At 40.1% G+C, this 17907-nt stretch overlaps 1 protein-coding gene across 4 annotated transcripts in view; it reads left to right on the top strand.

Moving 5' to 3' along the window:
- Positions 1-17907, top strand: part of LOC109084906 (plexin-A4) — a 202418-nt gene that overhangs the window by 144167 nt on the left and 40344 nt on the right. For all 4 annotated transcript variants that reach the window (XM_042722756.1, XM_042722757.1, XM_042722759.1 and 1 more), the window contains exons 6-11: positions 2452-2575; positions 7141-7294; positions 10055-10154; positions 10249-10363; positions 15987-16187; positions 16680-16776. In XM_042722756.1, coding sequence (XP_042578690.1) covers positions 2452-2575; positions 7141-7294; positions 10055-10154; positions 10249-10363; positions 15987-16187; positions 16680-16776 — 791 coding nt within the window. The remainder of the gene's footprint in view (positions 1-2451; positions 2576-7140; positions 7295-10054; positions 10155-10248; positions 10364-15986; positions 16188-16679; positions 16777-17907) is intronic.

Here is a 17907-nt window from a genome sequence, read left to right as displayed (position 1 = left end):
AATGTAGAGTGTATTATGATTTTATATTACAAAAATCTACTATGAAATGTGTTTCATAGTGTTGTATGAAACACAGTTTTGTATATATTAACATTTTATATTTATAATATTGTTTATAATATTTCCAAATGCAACTGATATTTCAGAAAGATTTTTTTTTTTTTTTTTTTTATCCATTAGGAACTGATTGGAGAATTAAATAAATATTACATTGAAATAAATAAATAAATAAATAAATAAATAAATAAATACTGTTCACTATTTAACTGGAAATGTGAATAAAGAACGTAAATAAGGCCAGTTTCACACATTTCATTTATCCAATAAATGTTTAATTTATTAAAGGAATGAGATACACAAACAATGCTATTTATCCTGCTGATATTTGTCTCTGGGCCTTTTACACAAGCTCGTAAATGAAGGCTCATAAATGTTTTTACAGTGCTCTCAGGCCATAAGCAGGCATCTCCTTTATAACCCTTTTAAATAAGAAATATTCCCGTTCTTACAAGCTGAGCTGATTTGTTTCAGCCACAACATGTCAAAGCCCCTGTAATCTCCAAATTATAAACAGACAACCCTCATACGCCCCCTATTGGTGAGAAAGAATAATGTCTGTATTTAAACAGGCTTCACTGCCTACAAACTTTCCTGTAGTCTTATGTAATGGGTTCGGACCGAGAGGGACTTGTTAGGTGTGATGTTTTATTTAAGGCCTTTGTCAAGTGTGTCTAACTGCGGGATGTACAGCCCCGCCAAATCATCCAGAGGCTCGCACAAGACAGTTTGTCTCTTCCAAAATGCTCTGAGAATGCTACACACTCTCTGTTGTTTTAGAGTTCAATTTTTCACCACCCACAGCTTCCACCTAGTGTAAGTGTGTGTGTGTGTGTGTGTGTGTGTGTGTGTGTGTGTGTGTGTGTGTGTGTGTGTTTGAACACGTAGTACAGCATGCTTATTAAATCAGCTACAGAAAAGGGATTCAGGCTGTGTGATTGGAGCTACAAAGGAGGCCATTCTGATTAAACACATCTTAGACCTGCTTAGCACAGAAGCACAGAGAAAGAGGATGATTGTTGCCATTTAAATCTCTTTCGCTTCCTCTTTCATTCACCAGCAGATTATTCCCATTCTGTTCCCAGAGTTCTCCACATTAGGCTTCTTAACTTTTCAATTCATTCACTGTCCTACCTCTCTCTCCCGCCGTGGAAGAAAACCCTGTCACAACTGTCATCCGTTATAAACTTCTCTCCCTCTCGTAAGGACTCTGTGCTGATTCGTAGTTAATTGCTTCACAGATTTGAATAAAGCCAATCTGGATTAGTCAGGGGAATGACAGGCTAAAAAACCCAGTCAGAGCAGACTATTTTATCCACTGTTGTACTATCCAAGAAAAAAAAAAAAAAAAACTTTGAAATGTTTAAGTGTAGGACTCAATTGCACGCTTTCATATGCAGGTATATTTTATGAACGATTACAACATGTGTTTTGGGTCTTTTACCAAAAATTGTATTATGATGGTTCTTATAAATACTCGCAGTGTAATTTGTATTTTTAATTGATTATATTTTTTTATTATTTAATAATATTTTCTAATAAAAACATAAAACATTTTATTTATTAATAAATAATTTATAAATACATAAAATAATTTTATACATTATATTTAAATTTAAATATAAGCTTTATTTTAATATTTAATTATAAGTACATTTGTGTTTAATTTTCTACTCAATAGCGCTGAATTTAAATAATTTTATAATTAAATATTACATGAATTAACGGTCACAGGGTCCAGGAAAACAGCACTCTGTATTAGTATCTGGGTTCTTTAGCACCAGTTTGTTACTTGCAAGTCTAGCAGTCAGAACTAAAAGTCACCAGTATAAAATAGTCTTAAATGTGCTTAACCTTGTTCCTGTAATCTGATGTTTCTGGATTAGATGTCACAGTGTTAGGGTGGTCTCCTCATCGGCTCTGTGACCCAGTGTTGTGAACGGATCAGAGTGGAGGGTGTTTGGATCTAAAGGGAGGGTCTCTCTCCCCACCTGCAGAACCCGGCAGCAATGAATACGCTTCATTAAGGGTAGAGCACAAAGCTGGCTTGTCCCTTGGCTCTTTGGACCTGCTCTGCTTCCACAAATAGAGTCGCTGTTGTTTTAGCACCGCCGAGAGAACAGAAACAGGATAGAGTCACCACAACCAACTGGCCCTTTCTTTCTCTCTGTAACTGCTCCCTCTCTCCTGAAATATGAAACAGAAATATAATGCATGGATTTGGACTAGTAACCAAGCTTGTGTTCTATTTCCTTCATGCTGTGCTGGTCACAGATGGGAGATGGTTGAACGCATTTGTGCAGCTGTTTTGATCCCCCCCTATTTTATCAAATGCTTTGTCTTTCTTTTACACGCTTTCTTTCTCACGTATTTCTTTTCATCTTTGCTTTCCAGGTGCACCAGGAAGGAAAAGTGTGAGCGGTCGTCCGAGCCTCGTCGTTTTGCCTCTGATATAAAGCAGTGTGTGAGACTCAGCGTTCACCCGAACAACATCTCCGTGTCTCAATACAGTGTCATGGTGAGCACTAATTTTCAATTCTCACCTCAGTTCCGTCTGTGTAATCACACCATAAAATATTCTTAAGGAATACTGAGGAATTACAGAACCCCTTTAAGTGTTTCTGAGGATAAAGCCAAACACTGGACATATTGACATTAGCCTTCACTAACTCAGTTATAGAGCCCATTACTCTTCTGGCTCCATCATTAATGTGATCATGGTCTTAAGTTCAGCCTTTATGGATCTGCCTGTTACACTGATGGGTTTATGAGGACACGTCATGCAGCCTGACCGTACCACACGTGCCATGTTATTTCAGTGACGTTTGCATCGAGTCACACACATGACACAAAGCTGATTTACTCTTTTTCTGGGTGGTGTACTTCATGAAATCAAACAGATCATGTTCTGATTAAAATCCAGCTATTTTTCTAAAAAAGATGTTTATATTCTCCACTGCTTTTGATCTGGATAAAGTGCTATTCTCTTTAAGAAATACTGGAGATGCTTGCTCTTGCCATTTATTATGCTATATTTTTGGTAATTTTGGACAGTAATGTAACAAATTCATTAATTTTCAGTCATGGCCTTAACATTAACACACAAGAGCTTGATTAACTGAAAAATGTAGGACAAGAGACTCCTATAAATGTAGGTCATGATATTTCTTTTAATGTGAATCTCCTCCTTGCTCAATAAATTTTTTTCTTTTCTTTATTTGTACCAAATATCACTCAATATGGCCTGTTCGGTCACACACAGATCTGAATGAATGTTATGGGTTTGTGAATAATCTATATAATTCAGATTTCTGGAAATTAGAAAATTGGCTTAATTTGGTTTACGTGATAACCTTAATGTGACCAAATAATAATATTGTTGTGCATGTAAACACAGTCAGGTTGTCATATCAGGTCTGTTTTCTCATGCCAGTCACTGTGCCCATATCCCTCAGTCAGGACAGTTACTTTTTTGTGTTGGTGTTTTTTGTTGGCTGATCCCAGCTAAGTGCTGACTCTACCACTCGCTTGTTGAGTGTGTGTGTGTGTGTGTGTGTGTGTGTGTGTGTGTAAAATCCATCAAAGCAGGCCATGGTTTCAGACCTTATCCTCATGTAATCCAGCACCTCCTCTGAGCCTTTATATCAGATTAACGTCTCCACTAGAGAAGCTGGCCTTTCAGCTGATTCAGGATCTGTATTCTGGGCCCAAAATCAAAACCTCAACTGTTAAGCGGTATAAGAGCTAATAAACTCCCATTACGTCACCATATAACACAAGATCTGTGCTCTGTGGAACGATGTTTAACCAGGTACATTTAGATAACACTAAATCATTTACACAGTAGTGTTTCTCCATATGTAAGTACTGTATTTCTTTCAGTCAGAGCATCCGTGTCGACTGTATCTAGGCAACCAGTCAAAGCAGATGACAGGAAATTCAGTAGTAGCTGTTCACAGTCATTGAAGAGTTGATGTGATCATATCGCCAGATTCCCATTTCACAAGAGGTCCTTGTATAAACTCTCCAGGTGTGTTCTGAGAGTCCTAAGGCTTTAAGCTTTAAATAATGAGCTCAGTCCTCTCAATTTTCTCAATCCTTTGAATCTTAATATGACTACATCCCTGCTGAGAAGACCAGCTTAGACCAGTAGACTTGAGTTGGTCTGATGTATACATGTAAAAAATAAACATCACAATATATTATGTTCAGTATAATAATAATTAATAATAATTGTTTATATTTATTTTTACTTTTATTAAAAGTAAAAACTTTTATTTGGCAATGCATTAAGCTACTCAAAAGTGACAGTAAAAACTTTTACATTTGTTACAGAAAAATGCAGTTCTTTTGAACAATCCATTTATCAAAGAATCCTGAAAAAAATCAAGGTTTTCAGCATTGATAATAAGACTTGTTTCTTGAGCAAATCAGCATATTAGAATGATTTCTGAAGCATCATGTGAATAAGACTAGAGTAATAGCTGCTGAAAATTCAGCTTTGCTATCACAGCAATATTAAAACAGAAAAGTTGTTTTAAATTGTTCAGAATGTTACAGTTTTAACAGTGTTTTTATTAACGTGTATGTTTGTTATGAAATGACTGGTATGCAATTTACACAGACAGCGTCAGAGAGAGATTGACCTTTTCCTTCAAACTGGAAAACAACACATCTGCAATGCAATAAATTGCAAACTGTGCACTGAACACACTATAGGCATTCATGCTGCTTCTTGACCTTTTTCATTATTAAATATTTGTTTGAGGAAATAAGCACAAAGCTCCTTTGTTCAGTCTGCAGGGAGAATTTATAGATTGAAGTAAGTTCCTTATCAAAAAATATATATTTTTTTTTTTGACTGTTTCATATTTTCATGTTGTTTCACATTTTATCCATAAGCCTTTCTGGACTTCCATCCAAACCACAGTAAAGTCTATCTTAAGAGGAATTTGCCTCTTTTAAACTACTATGAATTGTTCTTATTACTACGTGCATTTACCAAAGTTTCTTTTTAGATAATACCAAGGCTGATAAGCAAAGCACATCACAGCTTTAGCATTATTCTGAAGAAGGATTACACTAGTTGTTTACGGAAAACATCAATCATGACTGGATTTGACTCTATAGGTGCTCTCAGAATTCATTTAAATGTAGATTGATTTTATCCATGCGATTTTAAAGTACAACAAGGGGGTACAATAGGTAGAGTCTCATAGCTCTCGGGGTCTCTGGGGGTACATCGACATCTCTGTTTCCCTCCACTCACAAATCCTGAAGCGTAATTAGAAACCTGCATCAGCATCTGAAGTCCGTGAGAGTCTGCCGTCTTGATGCATTCTTCTGTTGAGGCAGGAGGTAATCAAAGACACCATATTCCTCATGTCGTACCCTCTGCAGCGAAAGGCCTTTTTGTTTGTTTGTTTGTCGGGTCCCTCTCAGAGAGGGATGATTTTCATATTTATCGTGGGCAGCGAGGGTTTGTTCGCCGCTGCTTGAAATGTAATTGAAGAAATTCTCTCTGCATCCCTCTCTAAAAGGAAAAATAAATTAAATCCCAGAGTGGCGCCGCCATCCACCGGTGCATTCTGAACTTTAATGGGAAAGCGGAAAACAGTGAGAGAGGGGGCGAGATGGGAAAAGAGTGTCTGCTACATGTCCCTGCCTTTTCATTAAACAGCAATCTAAAAACAGCCCCGGTCAGCCGTTCTGTTGAGTAAAGGGTGTTTCAGGCCGTATCACCAGTGTAATGCAGGGTGCAGGGCCACTCCATGCAAGGCTGCGGCTTCCTATTAGTGTGGATATTCCGATTTCATCCACTTCACTTCCCATGATGCCCTCACAGAGTATTACTGCACACTTTCCCAAATGGACCCCCAACAGAGTCAAACTGACAGAGAGCGCCACTGTGGGAATTTTAAACGAGAATTTTTGTTGCCTTTCTTACTGTATACAACTTCATTATTCTCTCTTCCTGCGATCTCCTTATTTCTGAGCTTTCTTTGACATTAACATGTGATCCGTGTAGTATTCAGATAGTATCTGGGTATAAGGGGTAAAAAAATAAGAGATTATAAAATGTGGAATCAGTTGCTATTAACAAGAAAAAAATAAAACAAAAGTTCTTGTGATTTCAAAGTCACAAATGTATTATTATAAATGATTGAGTATTTAAAAGTGTATTTTACTGCATTAATGTTTTACTGACAATAAAAATTTAAATTGGAAAATGACTGATTATTGGTGGTGAAACTTCTGTATTATATGTTAAATACATAGTTGTATGTGGATAATAAAGGGGATATGTAAAGGGGAATTTCTTTCATTCTCATGATAGTTGCTCTTCTCATTCTTTTCTATGCCATCGTCTCCTTCTGTTTCTCACTTCATATGACTCTGGTGTCAGGCAACAGATGTGCTTCGGAGCAGGGCTTGAAATTCATTCGAAGGCTGGGAGCCAGAGGGCTTTGTGGGTAACAGAGATGGAGAGGACGCAACGAGAGTGAGAGAGCGAGCAGCGGCTCTCCAGATGAGAGTCATAAAGAAAAAAGAGAATGAAAACTCTCACCCCATAGCCAGCTCTCTTTCTCATTCTCTCCTTCTCTCTCTCAATTTCCCACCCACTTGTGTTCAGTGAAACACATTAGAGTCAGTACAGGCTGACTGATGGCTGACTGAAGTCTCTTGATGTCTCTGGACATTTTCCTCCAGGAAATTAAGGAGATATGTGGCCACTGGTTCAATGGCCTGATTTCACTGTGCGGTTGGCCACGTGTCAGCTGGGATATTTATGGAACGGCTGCGTGTGTTTTCTGGGATGTCTTGATGTCTGCGGCTAGATTGAGATTTCCCATGTGTAGAGTCTGCAGACTTCCTTCTCTCTCAAGAGCATTTCAAATCATGGACATGAGAAAATATCCATGTTACAGCAGTTTTAGGGGCAACGGCAGCAAAAATTTGTTTATTTTGTGCACAAAGCTAGTGTGTCAGTTTGTGACACACACTAAAGTTTGTCCTGTCCGTTATTGCCTTCTATTTTCTCTCCTGAATAACTTCAACTTATCTTTTCTTTTTCCTTGACAGCTAGTGCTGGAGGCACATAACGTGCCAGAACTTTCTGGAGGGGTCAACTGCACCTTTGAGGACCTAGCAGAGATGGACGGAATGGTCGAGGGGAACCGCATTACCTGCAGCTCTCCTGCGGAGAAGGAAGTCCCACGCATCGTCGTAGACCAAGGTATGAAGATATGCTGTCACTAACCAATCAAATACAATGGAAAAATTGGGCGAAATGACTGAATGTTGGCATTCGTTGAGGCAGAGTGAGACTAAAAGTGAGACTATGACAGCTTTATAATTGGAGATGCTGGATCGGGAGATCTGCTCCAGACTCCAGAGAAGCTGGATTTATATCAGAGGGAAGGAGAGAAGACAGTCTAAGAAAGAGAGAGAGTGTGATAGGCATAAACTCCTGAGCAGAGATGGAAGGTTACATGCTCATTATCTTGCCTGCAGCTGTTGACTTTTGCCGCAGGACATGTTTTGTAATTGAGTGAATAAAGGTCGTCAAGAGGGAGGCAGTTTTGGCATTCTGTCTCCTGTGCTCTTGTCTGTCTCTCTCCATTTCACTCTTTCATTCTGAGGCTCCATTGGCACTGAGGTTTGAGAGATTTTTCAAGTGAAGTGATTGGATTGGATCTCCTGAACTGATGACACTCTTCACTCCATCTGCTCAGCTGAAAATGGTTTTGACAGCATTCACTCCAGCAGATAAGAGAGAGAAGATTTTTCAAGAGAGAACATTTCGCCATCCTCTTCCATACTCTCATTGATGCTGTTCTTACGCCTCTGTTGTGCTTGGTTACCCCAACGTAATTGAAACGAGTGCACATCTGGGCAGCTGTCTAGAGGCTGGTAATTTTTCATAATATGAAAACGTCTCAACGTAAAGATAATGAAGACGCGCACTACAGCGGATATGGTGGAAAAGAGGGGAAAAAAGATTGTAAAACACAACAAAATACAAGGCGGAATAGAAGCAACAATGTTCTTTCACAGCATCTCGTATAGAAACACCCACAAATTACCTTAGTAAGTGGCACAGCGGCCTGGATGTAAGGTAGAAAGAGCCGTGTGCAGGGGTGTGAGGTGTGTGAATAATGATGCATGCAATTCTCATTGGAGATGTGAGGCTAGTCAGGCCACCATGAAATTACAGGTCGGCCCAATCTGCAAGGGCCTAGAGCTCTGAAATGCTGCAGTGCAAACACGCACTCACGCCATTGGATAAATACACTATTACACACCTGATGGTGCACATTTACACACTCACCTGCTCCCTCAGAAAGAATTTGTACCCCCTCAGTTTTCTTAACGACTGATTTATTTAAACCGTTAATGGATGATTAATTGGAGGAGCATGGGCGCACCTTCTGCAGAATGCATCAATCAGCGTCTGACTTGAACCAGTGTGGCTAGCCTATCAGTAGGCTACTGCAAGAGCGATTCGTGAGCAGATGCGGGTTATGGTAATCACAGTTTCTCCAGTTCTCTTTGACTCACTCACTGTATTTCGTCCTGTACTTTAATAGGGTTACAAACTCTTTTCATGTTATATTAATGCTATAGCGTATTGTATCATGTCATTGCATCGTTTTGTTTATGTCATAGTGAATTTTTTTCGTCCTGTATTTTTGTGGATTCTGTGTGCACACGTACGCACACCCCTGCAGTTATAGGTCATTTATTTGCTCTCTCTCCCATATTCCTCACTTTCCTTCCATTTCTTAGTGTCATGGTAACAGTGTGTGTCCTGAGTGACTCATTAAAGACAGACACACTCTGCAGCGGGTGGCAGGGGGCTTGCGCACACACATGCACACACACACTGGAGATACCAGCCATCAAGGTAACATTTAGGTGAACTAATTAGGACAGATTCATTGTCAGGCACACTTTACAGTGATTGATGAATGATTCGCTCTTTGTTGAAGAAACGTCGCATGACAGGGAAGGAGAGTGCTTTAGGAGGACAAAAAAAGAGGTTGAAGAATAGTATGTGAAAAAAGGAGAGACAGGAATAGATAGAGAGGGTGAAAAAGTACGATCTTCCTTCGAGAGGGGAGATGTCGTGTCCGGCATGTTGAATTAAACATGAGCTTCTTCATTAGCTCAGACAAAAACACGCTGAAGATGGGCACTTTTGTGCCACATTTCCATTAACTCATACAGGTTTCTTTCTCTCGCTCTCTGTCTCTCTCTTCCTCTTCTTCAAGAATGTTTTTTTGGGAAGGGTTTTGACTCATTTTTGGCAGAGAGGAGCAGTTACCTGAATCCACACACTATATAACCTACTTGCTATTAAGACGATCAGCTTGTATGTATAAAAGATAACTGCTAGTTTGCTATATAGAGTTTGGTAGAGTGTGTTTGGTATTTTACAGCCTGAAACTCTAAGCACTAAAATGCACAGTAGACTTAAAATCACTTTCAAGCAAAAAGTACGAGGAAATAACAAACTGCTTACTAAACTCATATCTAAACGTTTCAAATCAGCAACAAAATCTGATATGTGTTCAAAAAAAGTATATATATACTATAAGGTTGGTCCAGTCAATGCTCATTTACAGTACCAAGTGCGCATTTCAGGACTGTTTCTATGGGAACCGGAGCTTCTTAAAGCTGCTGCAGTGTTGCGATGACTTTACCAGTTGGTAATTGGCTATTTTATTTACAAGACAGGACATATTCTGCCATATTGCTCGCTGTACTTTCTCCCTTTCTTCATAATATGAGTTAAAACCCTTGGTATAAACTGTAAAGTGCCTTATTATATGAAAAATATTGAGTAAACCTTGTTGCAGTTCATTGTCAGCCACCTTTAGGAACAAACTGTGGTCTCTGTAGGCAGCTCATTGGGCTTTAAACTAATATTTCTGTGGTCAGCACATTATCAGCTATTTCAACACTCTTAATGTTCCCCTCCTCTGCCTCTTAGGTGACCATCAGATTGTCCAGCTCTACCTCAAGTCAAAGGAGACAGGACTAGCTTTTGCCAACACTAGCTTTGTCTTCTACAACTGCAGCGTTCACAAGTCGTGAGTATCTTTTATATTTGCAATGATGCAGTCGTGTATACTTTCACAAACACTCAATCTAACTGCATTAATCCACACCGGTTTCCTATCCCAGGTGTCTGTCCTGTGTTGGAAGCCCATACCAGTGCCACTGGTGCAAATATCGTCACACGTGCACCCATGATCCGAGCAGCTGCTCTTTCCAGGAGGGCCGTGTCAAACAGCCAGAGGTGAGTTACTTGTGATTGGTCACACATCGAGTTTTGTAATTGACCCTCATCATTCTCAATTGAACTTAATTGATTAAATTGGTGCAGGAGTATGGTTCAGGTCATGTCCTGATTGTGAGAAGTTACCCAGCATCACCCCGTCACGATGAGCACATCTGATGGCTTTGAATTTAACTTAATTCTCATTAATCTCTAATATTTCTGTCTGGATTCCCACCAACAACTCATTCCATGTAAATTATCAATAATATTGGCACTACTTGCATGTCTAGAGGCCACCGCAGGCCCATCAGATAAATTAAAAGCTGCTGTTGGGGCTCTGCGCTTTGTGCCGGAGCCAAACCCTTTCCTAGCTCACTCTCCGAGATGCCAAGGAGGGTCGAGCCGTCGAGTTTGTATCACTGAAACACCCTTTAATCCCTCCCCGAGGGTCTACATGGCGCGGATCACAATGTGTTTATTTCATTTGCGTCACGCAACTGAAGAGAAATCGGCAGCTTCCATGAAGATACGATTATGTACATCGTGCTTAGCTTTGAAATGTGTAATGAATTATGAGGACACCTGCCCCTCGAGGCTATGTGTTTTAGCCACACAAATGTGTAGCCTCATCATTTAGCATTCATTAACATCTCTTAACAGAGCGTTTCTCAGGCTGCCAGCATCTGGCGTTCCAATTATCAAATGGACACGCTGTCAATATTGACCAATGTAATATTAGGATTCCCTATTGTGTGTCGAGAGACTTGCACACAAAGCAGCGACTGAATATTAGCACATGTTAATGACATTTCCACTGGATGTTTTTGTTTGATTTTTGTTTTAAGGCAGGTGTTTTGTCCAGTTAATGAGTTTAATTTGGATTTCATTAACCCCTCATACTGGAGGTCTCAGAGCCGCTTCCAAACTCTGGGTGGCTTAGAATTAATGACCGACGATGTTTACCGTGCAAATCCTCTGAGCAGACGCTGACGAGTCAACTTTGCATGGAGAAATGAGATGACCTTTTGCATTGACCTTCCGCAGATGATTTTGGGTTTTATACCAATTAAGGGATTGCTGAGAGTGATCTGAATAATCCAGACTTGTCTTTCAATGGTTTTTGGAAGTGAGAAGCCCCCCTGTAGTTAGAGCTTGTTTCAGTATGCACCCATGAGCACAGGAGAACAGTCCACATTCAAACAAACAAAACGTGCCACGGCATCAGAATGTCGTCTCTGGCAAGATTTAACAACAGTGTGTGTGCTATTCACAGTCTCTTACATTTAAATATCTGACCGGTTTTCTTAAGCTGTCTGCTTTTTGTTTCATTATCATATTTCATTTTGTGTGACACTTGTTTTTTTGTTTAACGACAACAGCAAGAGAAATTGTTTAGTGGAAAAATTCAAATATTCTAAGTCACATCCTTTGCTTCTAACAAATTTTGATCAGATTTTCTAGGTTTGCATCATAAATTATCTAGTGAAAAGGATGTACTGTATTAGTGTTATCCTGTAAACAATATATATATATATTTGGCCTAGTGGTTAGACAGTTTGACTCCTAACCCTAAGGTTGTGGGTTTGAGTCTCGGGCCGGCAATACCACGACTGAGGTACCCTTGAGCAAGGCACTGAACCCCCAACTGCTCCCTGGGCACCACAGCATAAATGGCTGCCCACTGCTCCGGGTGCACGAATTCTAAATATGGGTCACCATACTTGGCTGTATGTCACGTCACTTTCACTTTTTCACTTTTTTTTATGGAGTTTCTATATGGCAGGTAAAAAGTTTTGTGACGGCAAACTTTTCCAGGTCTAGAAATATGTCATGTATTTTGATAAATTGCCTGCGGATGGATCCTATGGATTATTCAAGAATTATTAAATAAAGCATTTTTTTTTTTTTTTCAAAATAGTAGCTGTGAGATAAAGTGTGTCAGATGCTTTGGGGTAGTCACTGTCAGTGGAATATCTAATGGTTGATCGTAAGACTAGTAAATTTTGTCATATTGTTTCAGAATTATGGAATTAATGTAGAAATATGTAGTAATGATTGTTTTTTAGATTAGACACTGTTTTTCCATCATAGCACAGCTAATCTAACTCTCCCATACAGGTCTTGATTTCCTCTCTGGCGAAAGTGTGTATACTAAGGATAGTGCTGAATCCTGTCAGTCGCTGACTGTGTTGGTCCCCCATGTCTCACTCATGGCCTCTGGCATAATCCTGCATGACTAAACACATCCCAGACATCCACTGCACTTTAGCAAACAACTTCTGTTATGGCTTGGCTTTTTACATCCTTTTAGGAATTGCAAAGTGCCTGTTTACATGCCTTACCGATGGGTATTGTGAAATTGTGTTGTGATTTTGAATAATAGATACACTAACAGTAAAAAACCTTGACACTAGACCAATTCACATGAACTTGTAAACCTTTTTATCTGAATGCTTATGCCTAAATACACTGAAATAAGTTTTGGAAAGTAAAATTAAAATTTTACAAAAAAAGTATGAGAGAATTTGATGCAACAATACCTAATATATTTATGCTTCTTACAATACCACAATTTGTTTTCATGTAGCATGTAGTGAAATCAATTGTGAGAGGAGTCTTCAATGTGCTTGGCATGATAAGTATTTTCCAAATGAGTCTCTTGAGGTCCCTTGACTGTTACAACAAGCTACCTAAGTAGACAGTGGGAAGCAAGGCAGCTCACTCAGTTTTGGAACAATATGGAGGTAGATGAGAGAAAGAAAGAAAAGGAGAGAGTTGTGGGAAGCAGGAACTGATCGATCCAGTGCAGTCTCTACCATCTTATTAAGATGTTAATTGACAGGCAAAATTGGCAGCTTTGAGCAATGAGCTGCAGAAACTGTGAGCTCCAGCTCCAGTGTACTGTGAGTAGGAGGATTTGGGTCTGAGTTCAGAACCGTGAGATGGCCTCTCTGCTTTGCCTACAGCCCTCAGAGAGAAACTTTGAGGTAAAAATCATTTAGATTGAGGTGGAGGACAAGACTTGAAGAAGAAAAGATCAACTCGGGAGGGGAGCGAGAGTGAAAACAAACAGATGAAAAGGAGGGAAGTGTCAGAGGTAAGAGGAGATAAGAACACGCGTGATGCCGCAGGAAGTGAAATGTGGCAAGGAACGGGAGGGGAGGGTTTTTGCCTGTGGCGGTAGGGAGGAACGCTGAAGCACAAGGAGTGCAGGGAAGCCTTGGTAATCATCCTGCTAACACCGCGAGAGCTGTGGAGAGAATTAGGCGTTTCATCTTCTACCCAACTGAACGCTGCCATTATGCATACATACTCAAACAGCTCTAATTATGGATCTATCACTGCGTGCCAGCTCGCTATCCTCTGTTCTCTGTGCCAGGGCGTCTTCCTCCCTGCTTGCACTCAATGACTATCTTTGTCTCGGCGCATCTCTAACAGAAGTGCACGTACTGAACTTCAATCTTTTCTCCCACCTACAGTACCTCTTTCTTCAGCGTCTAATTATATCAGTCTTGTTCTGAGACATTGGAGATTCAGCTGCAGTAAGTTGAATGCAACCCCCCACCCAAGTAGTAAACAATCGAGAGACCAACTGCTGTCTGCCTCACTCCACGTCCCTTTGACAAATACATCATGCTTCAGCTCACCCTCAGGCCTCTCTTGCTCAGACCAAGACTGTAAACACACTCTCAAGAGCTTCTTTTATCTGAAAAATGCCTATTCTTAATAATAATTTCCCTTTTTTTTAATCAAACCCTGCTTTGTTTTCCAACCTCAAATGAGCCGCCTCGGGCACCTCTTGTCAGATTTGACACGCGTCATGGACAAGGAAACCCTAGTGTCGAGTCATTTGTCTCATGAATGCATGTTGAATTACCGTCTCTGCATTTTTATTAACGTCTCTTCCAGTAAGACTCTTCAGCTGTATCTGGCTTGAGGCTACAGGAATCATTCTCTTCCTGGACTCAACAGACACTGGCTCTCTTTCTGAGCCTCAAGACAGGAAGTGTGGCCACTTTTTTTGATCTGCTTCAATTATGTTCAAAGCAGCAAGACCACAAGATCTAGTTTGATGCTGACATGGTGATGTGTTCGTCATTGTGTCCTTTAAAGTTTTTTGTGACACATTGTATATTGAGGCCTGAAATGGAAGCAGCCTTAGGTTTCAAAATCAGCAATGGAGCGTTTAATTTGTTCCCGTCCAGCTTTCTCTCTCATTGTGTCTATCTCTGTCCTTTCTTCTCTGCCTCCTTGTAAAGACTTAATAACCTGGCCCTAGTCTTCAGTGTCTCTGAAGACTCCATATTAGAGCCTCCCAGCCTTCAATTATAGTGTTGTTATGCTTGGAGTCAATCTCCCTTCACATAAAGCTGCCAGCGGAGCTCTGCTCATCCATCAATAAGAGGCGTGGAAAGTGGGGGGACCGGCCAGAAGACAGCACATACCGGAGAGACTTGGGCGTGGATGGACGGAGATATTGGCGTTTTAGTGGGCGGTTTTCCCTTGTCGTGCCTTATTTATGACTAAGACCACTGCCAATAAACATGTTCACATTATATCAGAGTAATAGGGAGATAAATCCTTGGAGGGTGGTCTGGGGAAGGACTTAGAGAGGCCCTTGTAGACCATAGCGCTGGGTAGCTATTATGAAGGTGAGAGGGCTCTAAATGGGGATTTAGAGACCTGAACGTCGGGTCACAGTAAGGCTGCCCTCAGCAGAATGGGTGTGCATTTTACACCCGGCATTTACTGATGACTTTAATATCTGGAGCCCGTGTGGGTGGAGATAAGAGAGTCGGGCGTGTTGTAGTGTCTATGCTGTTTTATTTAAGACTGCAATTATGCATGTGGGTGGTGTATTTGTTTATTTGGCATGTTAAGATAAGTGTTTATGCTTACCAGCATTGGTGTGCTTGCGAAGGTGTGCATTCATGTATGGTTAAGTGAAACACTATGTGTCTCCTGTACTGTGTAAAGTTAAAATGAAAGGGGTTTATGGATCATCCTCTTGCCCATACAAAATATTACCTCGCTGCAGTCGGACTGCGGTGCATCTTCAAATTCGCACTCAGTATTCTATCTGCATTCCATAGCCGCTTTGGTCCAGATAGCACCTCAGTTTGTATTCATCTTACGAAAGCCACCTGAGCACTTTGAACATCCCTGCACTGCATAAATACCACTCTGCACCACCTCGTTGGTTTCTTTCGTAGTATCCGAAAGACAGTGTTACATCAGTCTTATAGATTGTAGTCAGGGACATAGAGAAAAAACACACACTGAAGAGTTCGTTATCCTCTTTCTTCCTTTAAAATTACATCTTTTTGTCTGCTTGAATTAACAGCACTCACTTTTATTCTTTATGTAGATAGCCTCTCAAATTATCTATAATGGCTTTTTTCAAACTCTGCCCCAGAGCAATTCAGCCATGCTAATGAGCTTCAGACCATCGTTATTGGCCCGTCCCTTCAGCCTAAGGAGCAGTCAAGGTGGATTTTGATGCAAAGAACAGGCCCATGCCCATTCTGAGGATTTGTTGGGCTCACACTCTGAGGAGAAACACCAGGGAGTTTCTGACTTGTGTTAATAAGGGATACTTTTTTGGTTGTTTTTGACGTTGCAGTTTGTTGTTCCCCTGCAGGAATGTCCTCAGCTGCTTCCAGCTGATCGTATCCTGGTTCCAGTGAACGTGGTGAAACCCATCACCCTTCGGGCCAAGAACCTGCCCCAGCCACAGTCGGGTCAGCGCGGGTATGAGTGTGTACTCACAATACAGGGTGTGGAGCAGAGAGTTCCCGCCCTCCGCTTCAACAGCTCCAGTGTACAGTGCCAGAACACATCGGTAAGACTGTGTGTGTGTGTGTGTGTGTGTGTGTGTGTGTGTGTGTGTGTGTGTGTGTGTGTGTGTGTGTGTGTGTGTGTATGTGAGTGTGTTCAGTAAACGTTTCAGCGAATTTGTCTGTGGACACAAGGGTACTTTCAGAAACAAGGCGCAGAATTTTAAGCAACACAAAAAGTCATAGATGGGATAAAAGCGAGCGGTTGTTTGGAGATTGTGTGAGAGCAGCTTATTTTAGTCGCAAGTGCGTTCTGTCCTGAATATTTAGTGCATGTTTGCTTGTTCTCCCAGCATCAGCAGTGTAGGGATTTTGGAGTCTTCTCCACTGTGTGCTGTGATGACTTACCTGAGGATGAACCTGCCAAGAATGATAAAAGCGCTCTTCCGGCAGAACACAACTAGTAAATGTGTCTCTCTCGCTCTCTCTCTCTCTCTCTCTCTCTCTCTCTCTCTCTATCTCTCTCTCTCTCTCTGACTCTGTTCCCATGGCTACAGTACTCGTATGATGGGATGGAGATGAGTAGCCTCCCTGTGGATCTGACGGTTATCTGGAATGGAGACTTCAGCATTGACAACCCGGCCCAAAACAAAGGTGAGGCCTCTGATCCGGCAGCCCTGCTAGTACCTCTGGATTCAGTCTCCATAGCAACAGACTTGCTGCATCCATCCCCTGACATCCTGATGAAGTTGACTGCGGATAGCCTATGTTTTTGCTTAACTTCTTCCTCATCTCTTTATTTCTGTCTTTTTTTTATCTTCTGTTTAACATAATATATCACAATATCTCATGTTCACACCTCTCATTTTCTCCCTGTGTGTATATCTTTGCACAACACAGATGGTCAGAGACATGCTGTGACAATTGGATCTACCATAGTCTTTAAGTGTGTGTTAAATTAACCTGTGTGTGTCAAAGACAGCTGTTCGTTGGCCAACAAACACTTTCTACAGAGAGGAAGAGAGAGATAATAATGACAACTAAATATAATGAATTTATACTCAACCCAGTGCAAACCTAATCCAATATAAAACCTTGAATAATTTTCACCCTAGTCTTAGACGTCACACCAGCAGACCGTTGGCTGAAGGTCTGATGCATAAAGCACACAAAATGGGAAATACTTCTGTTCACAGCATAGTTTTTCCACAACTGAAGATGATGTTCTTGAATGAATGATTTATTGGTTGCTATTTTCACACAAAATCTTCTATTTTATTGATTGCTATTTTAACATAATATTTTATCTGATCATAATTTTATATAGTCTATTTTGTTATTAGAAAATAACTGAACAATATATGAAGTATTGTTATTATAATATATATATATATTTAGTGCTGTGAAACGATTAATCGCAAATACACACATACAGTATATGTATTTTTACATGTATTTATATTCATATAATTTATATTATATATAAATATATTTAATATATAAACATAACATATTTTTCTTAAATATATACATGCATGTGTGTATTTATATATACATAGATATACACAATACACACACATATATTATGTGATTAATTATGTGATTTTACAGCATATATACACTTTTTTTTTCCAGATTTATGCTTAAAAAATTTCAAGATGGCTAAGAAAAATAACATACTCCATATCACATCTTAATGTTGTGCAGTTTTGCTTCTCAAGTGGTTTTCATCAAATGGATGTTTAGATGTTTTACTGGAAGACAAAAACAACAAGACAAAAATAC

Source organism: Cyprinus carpio, chromosome B4 (genome assembly GCF_018340385.1).
Source record: "Cyprinus carpio isolate SPL01 chromosome B4, ASM1834038v1, whole genome shotgun sequence".
In the NCBI taxonomy this organism is placed as follows: Eukaryota; Metazoa; Chordata; class Actinopteri; order Cypriniformes; family Cyprinidae; genus Cyprinus; species Cyprinus carpio.
This window is presented reverse-complemented; position numbering and strand designations above follow the sequence as displayed.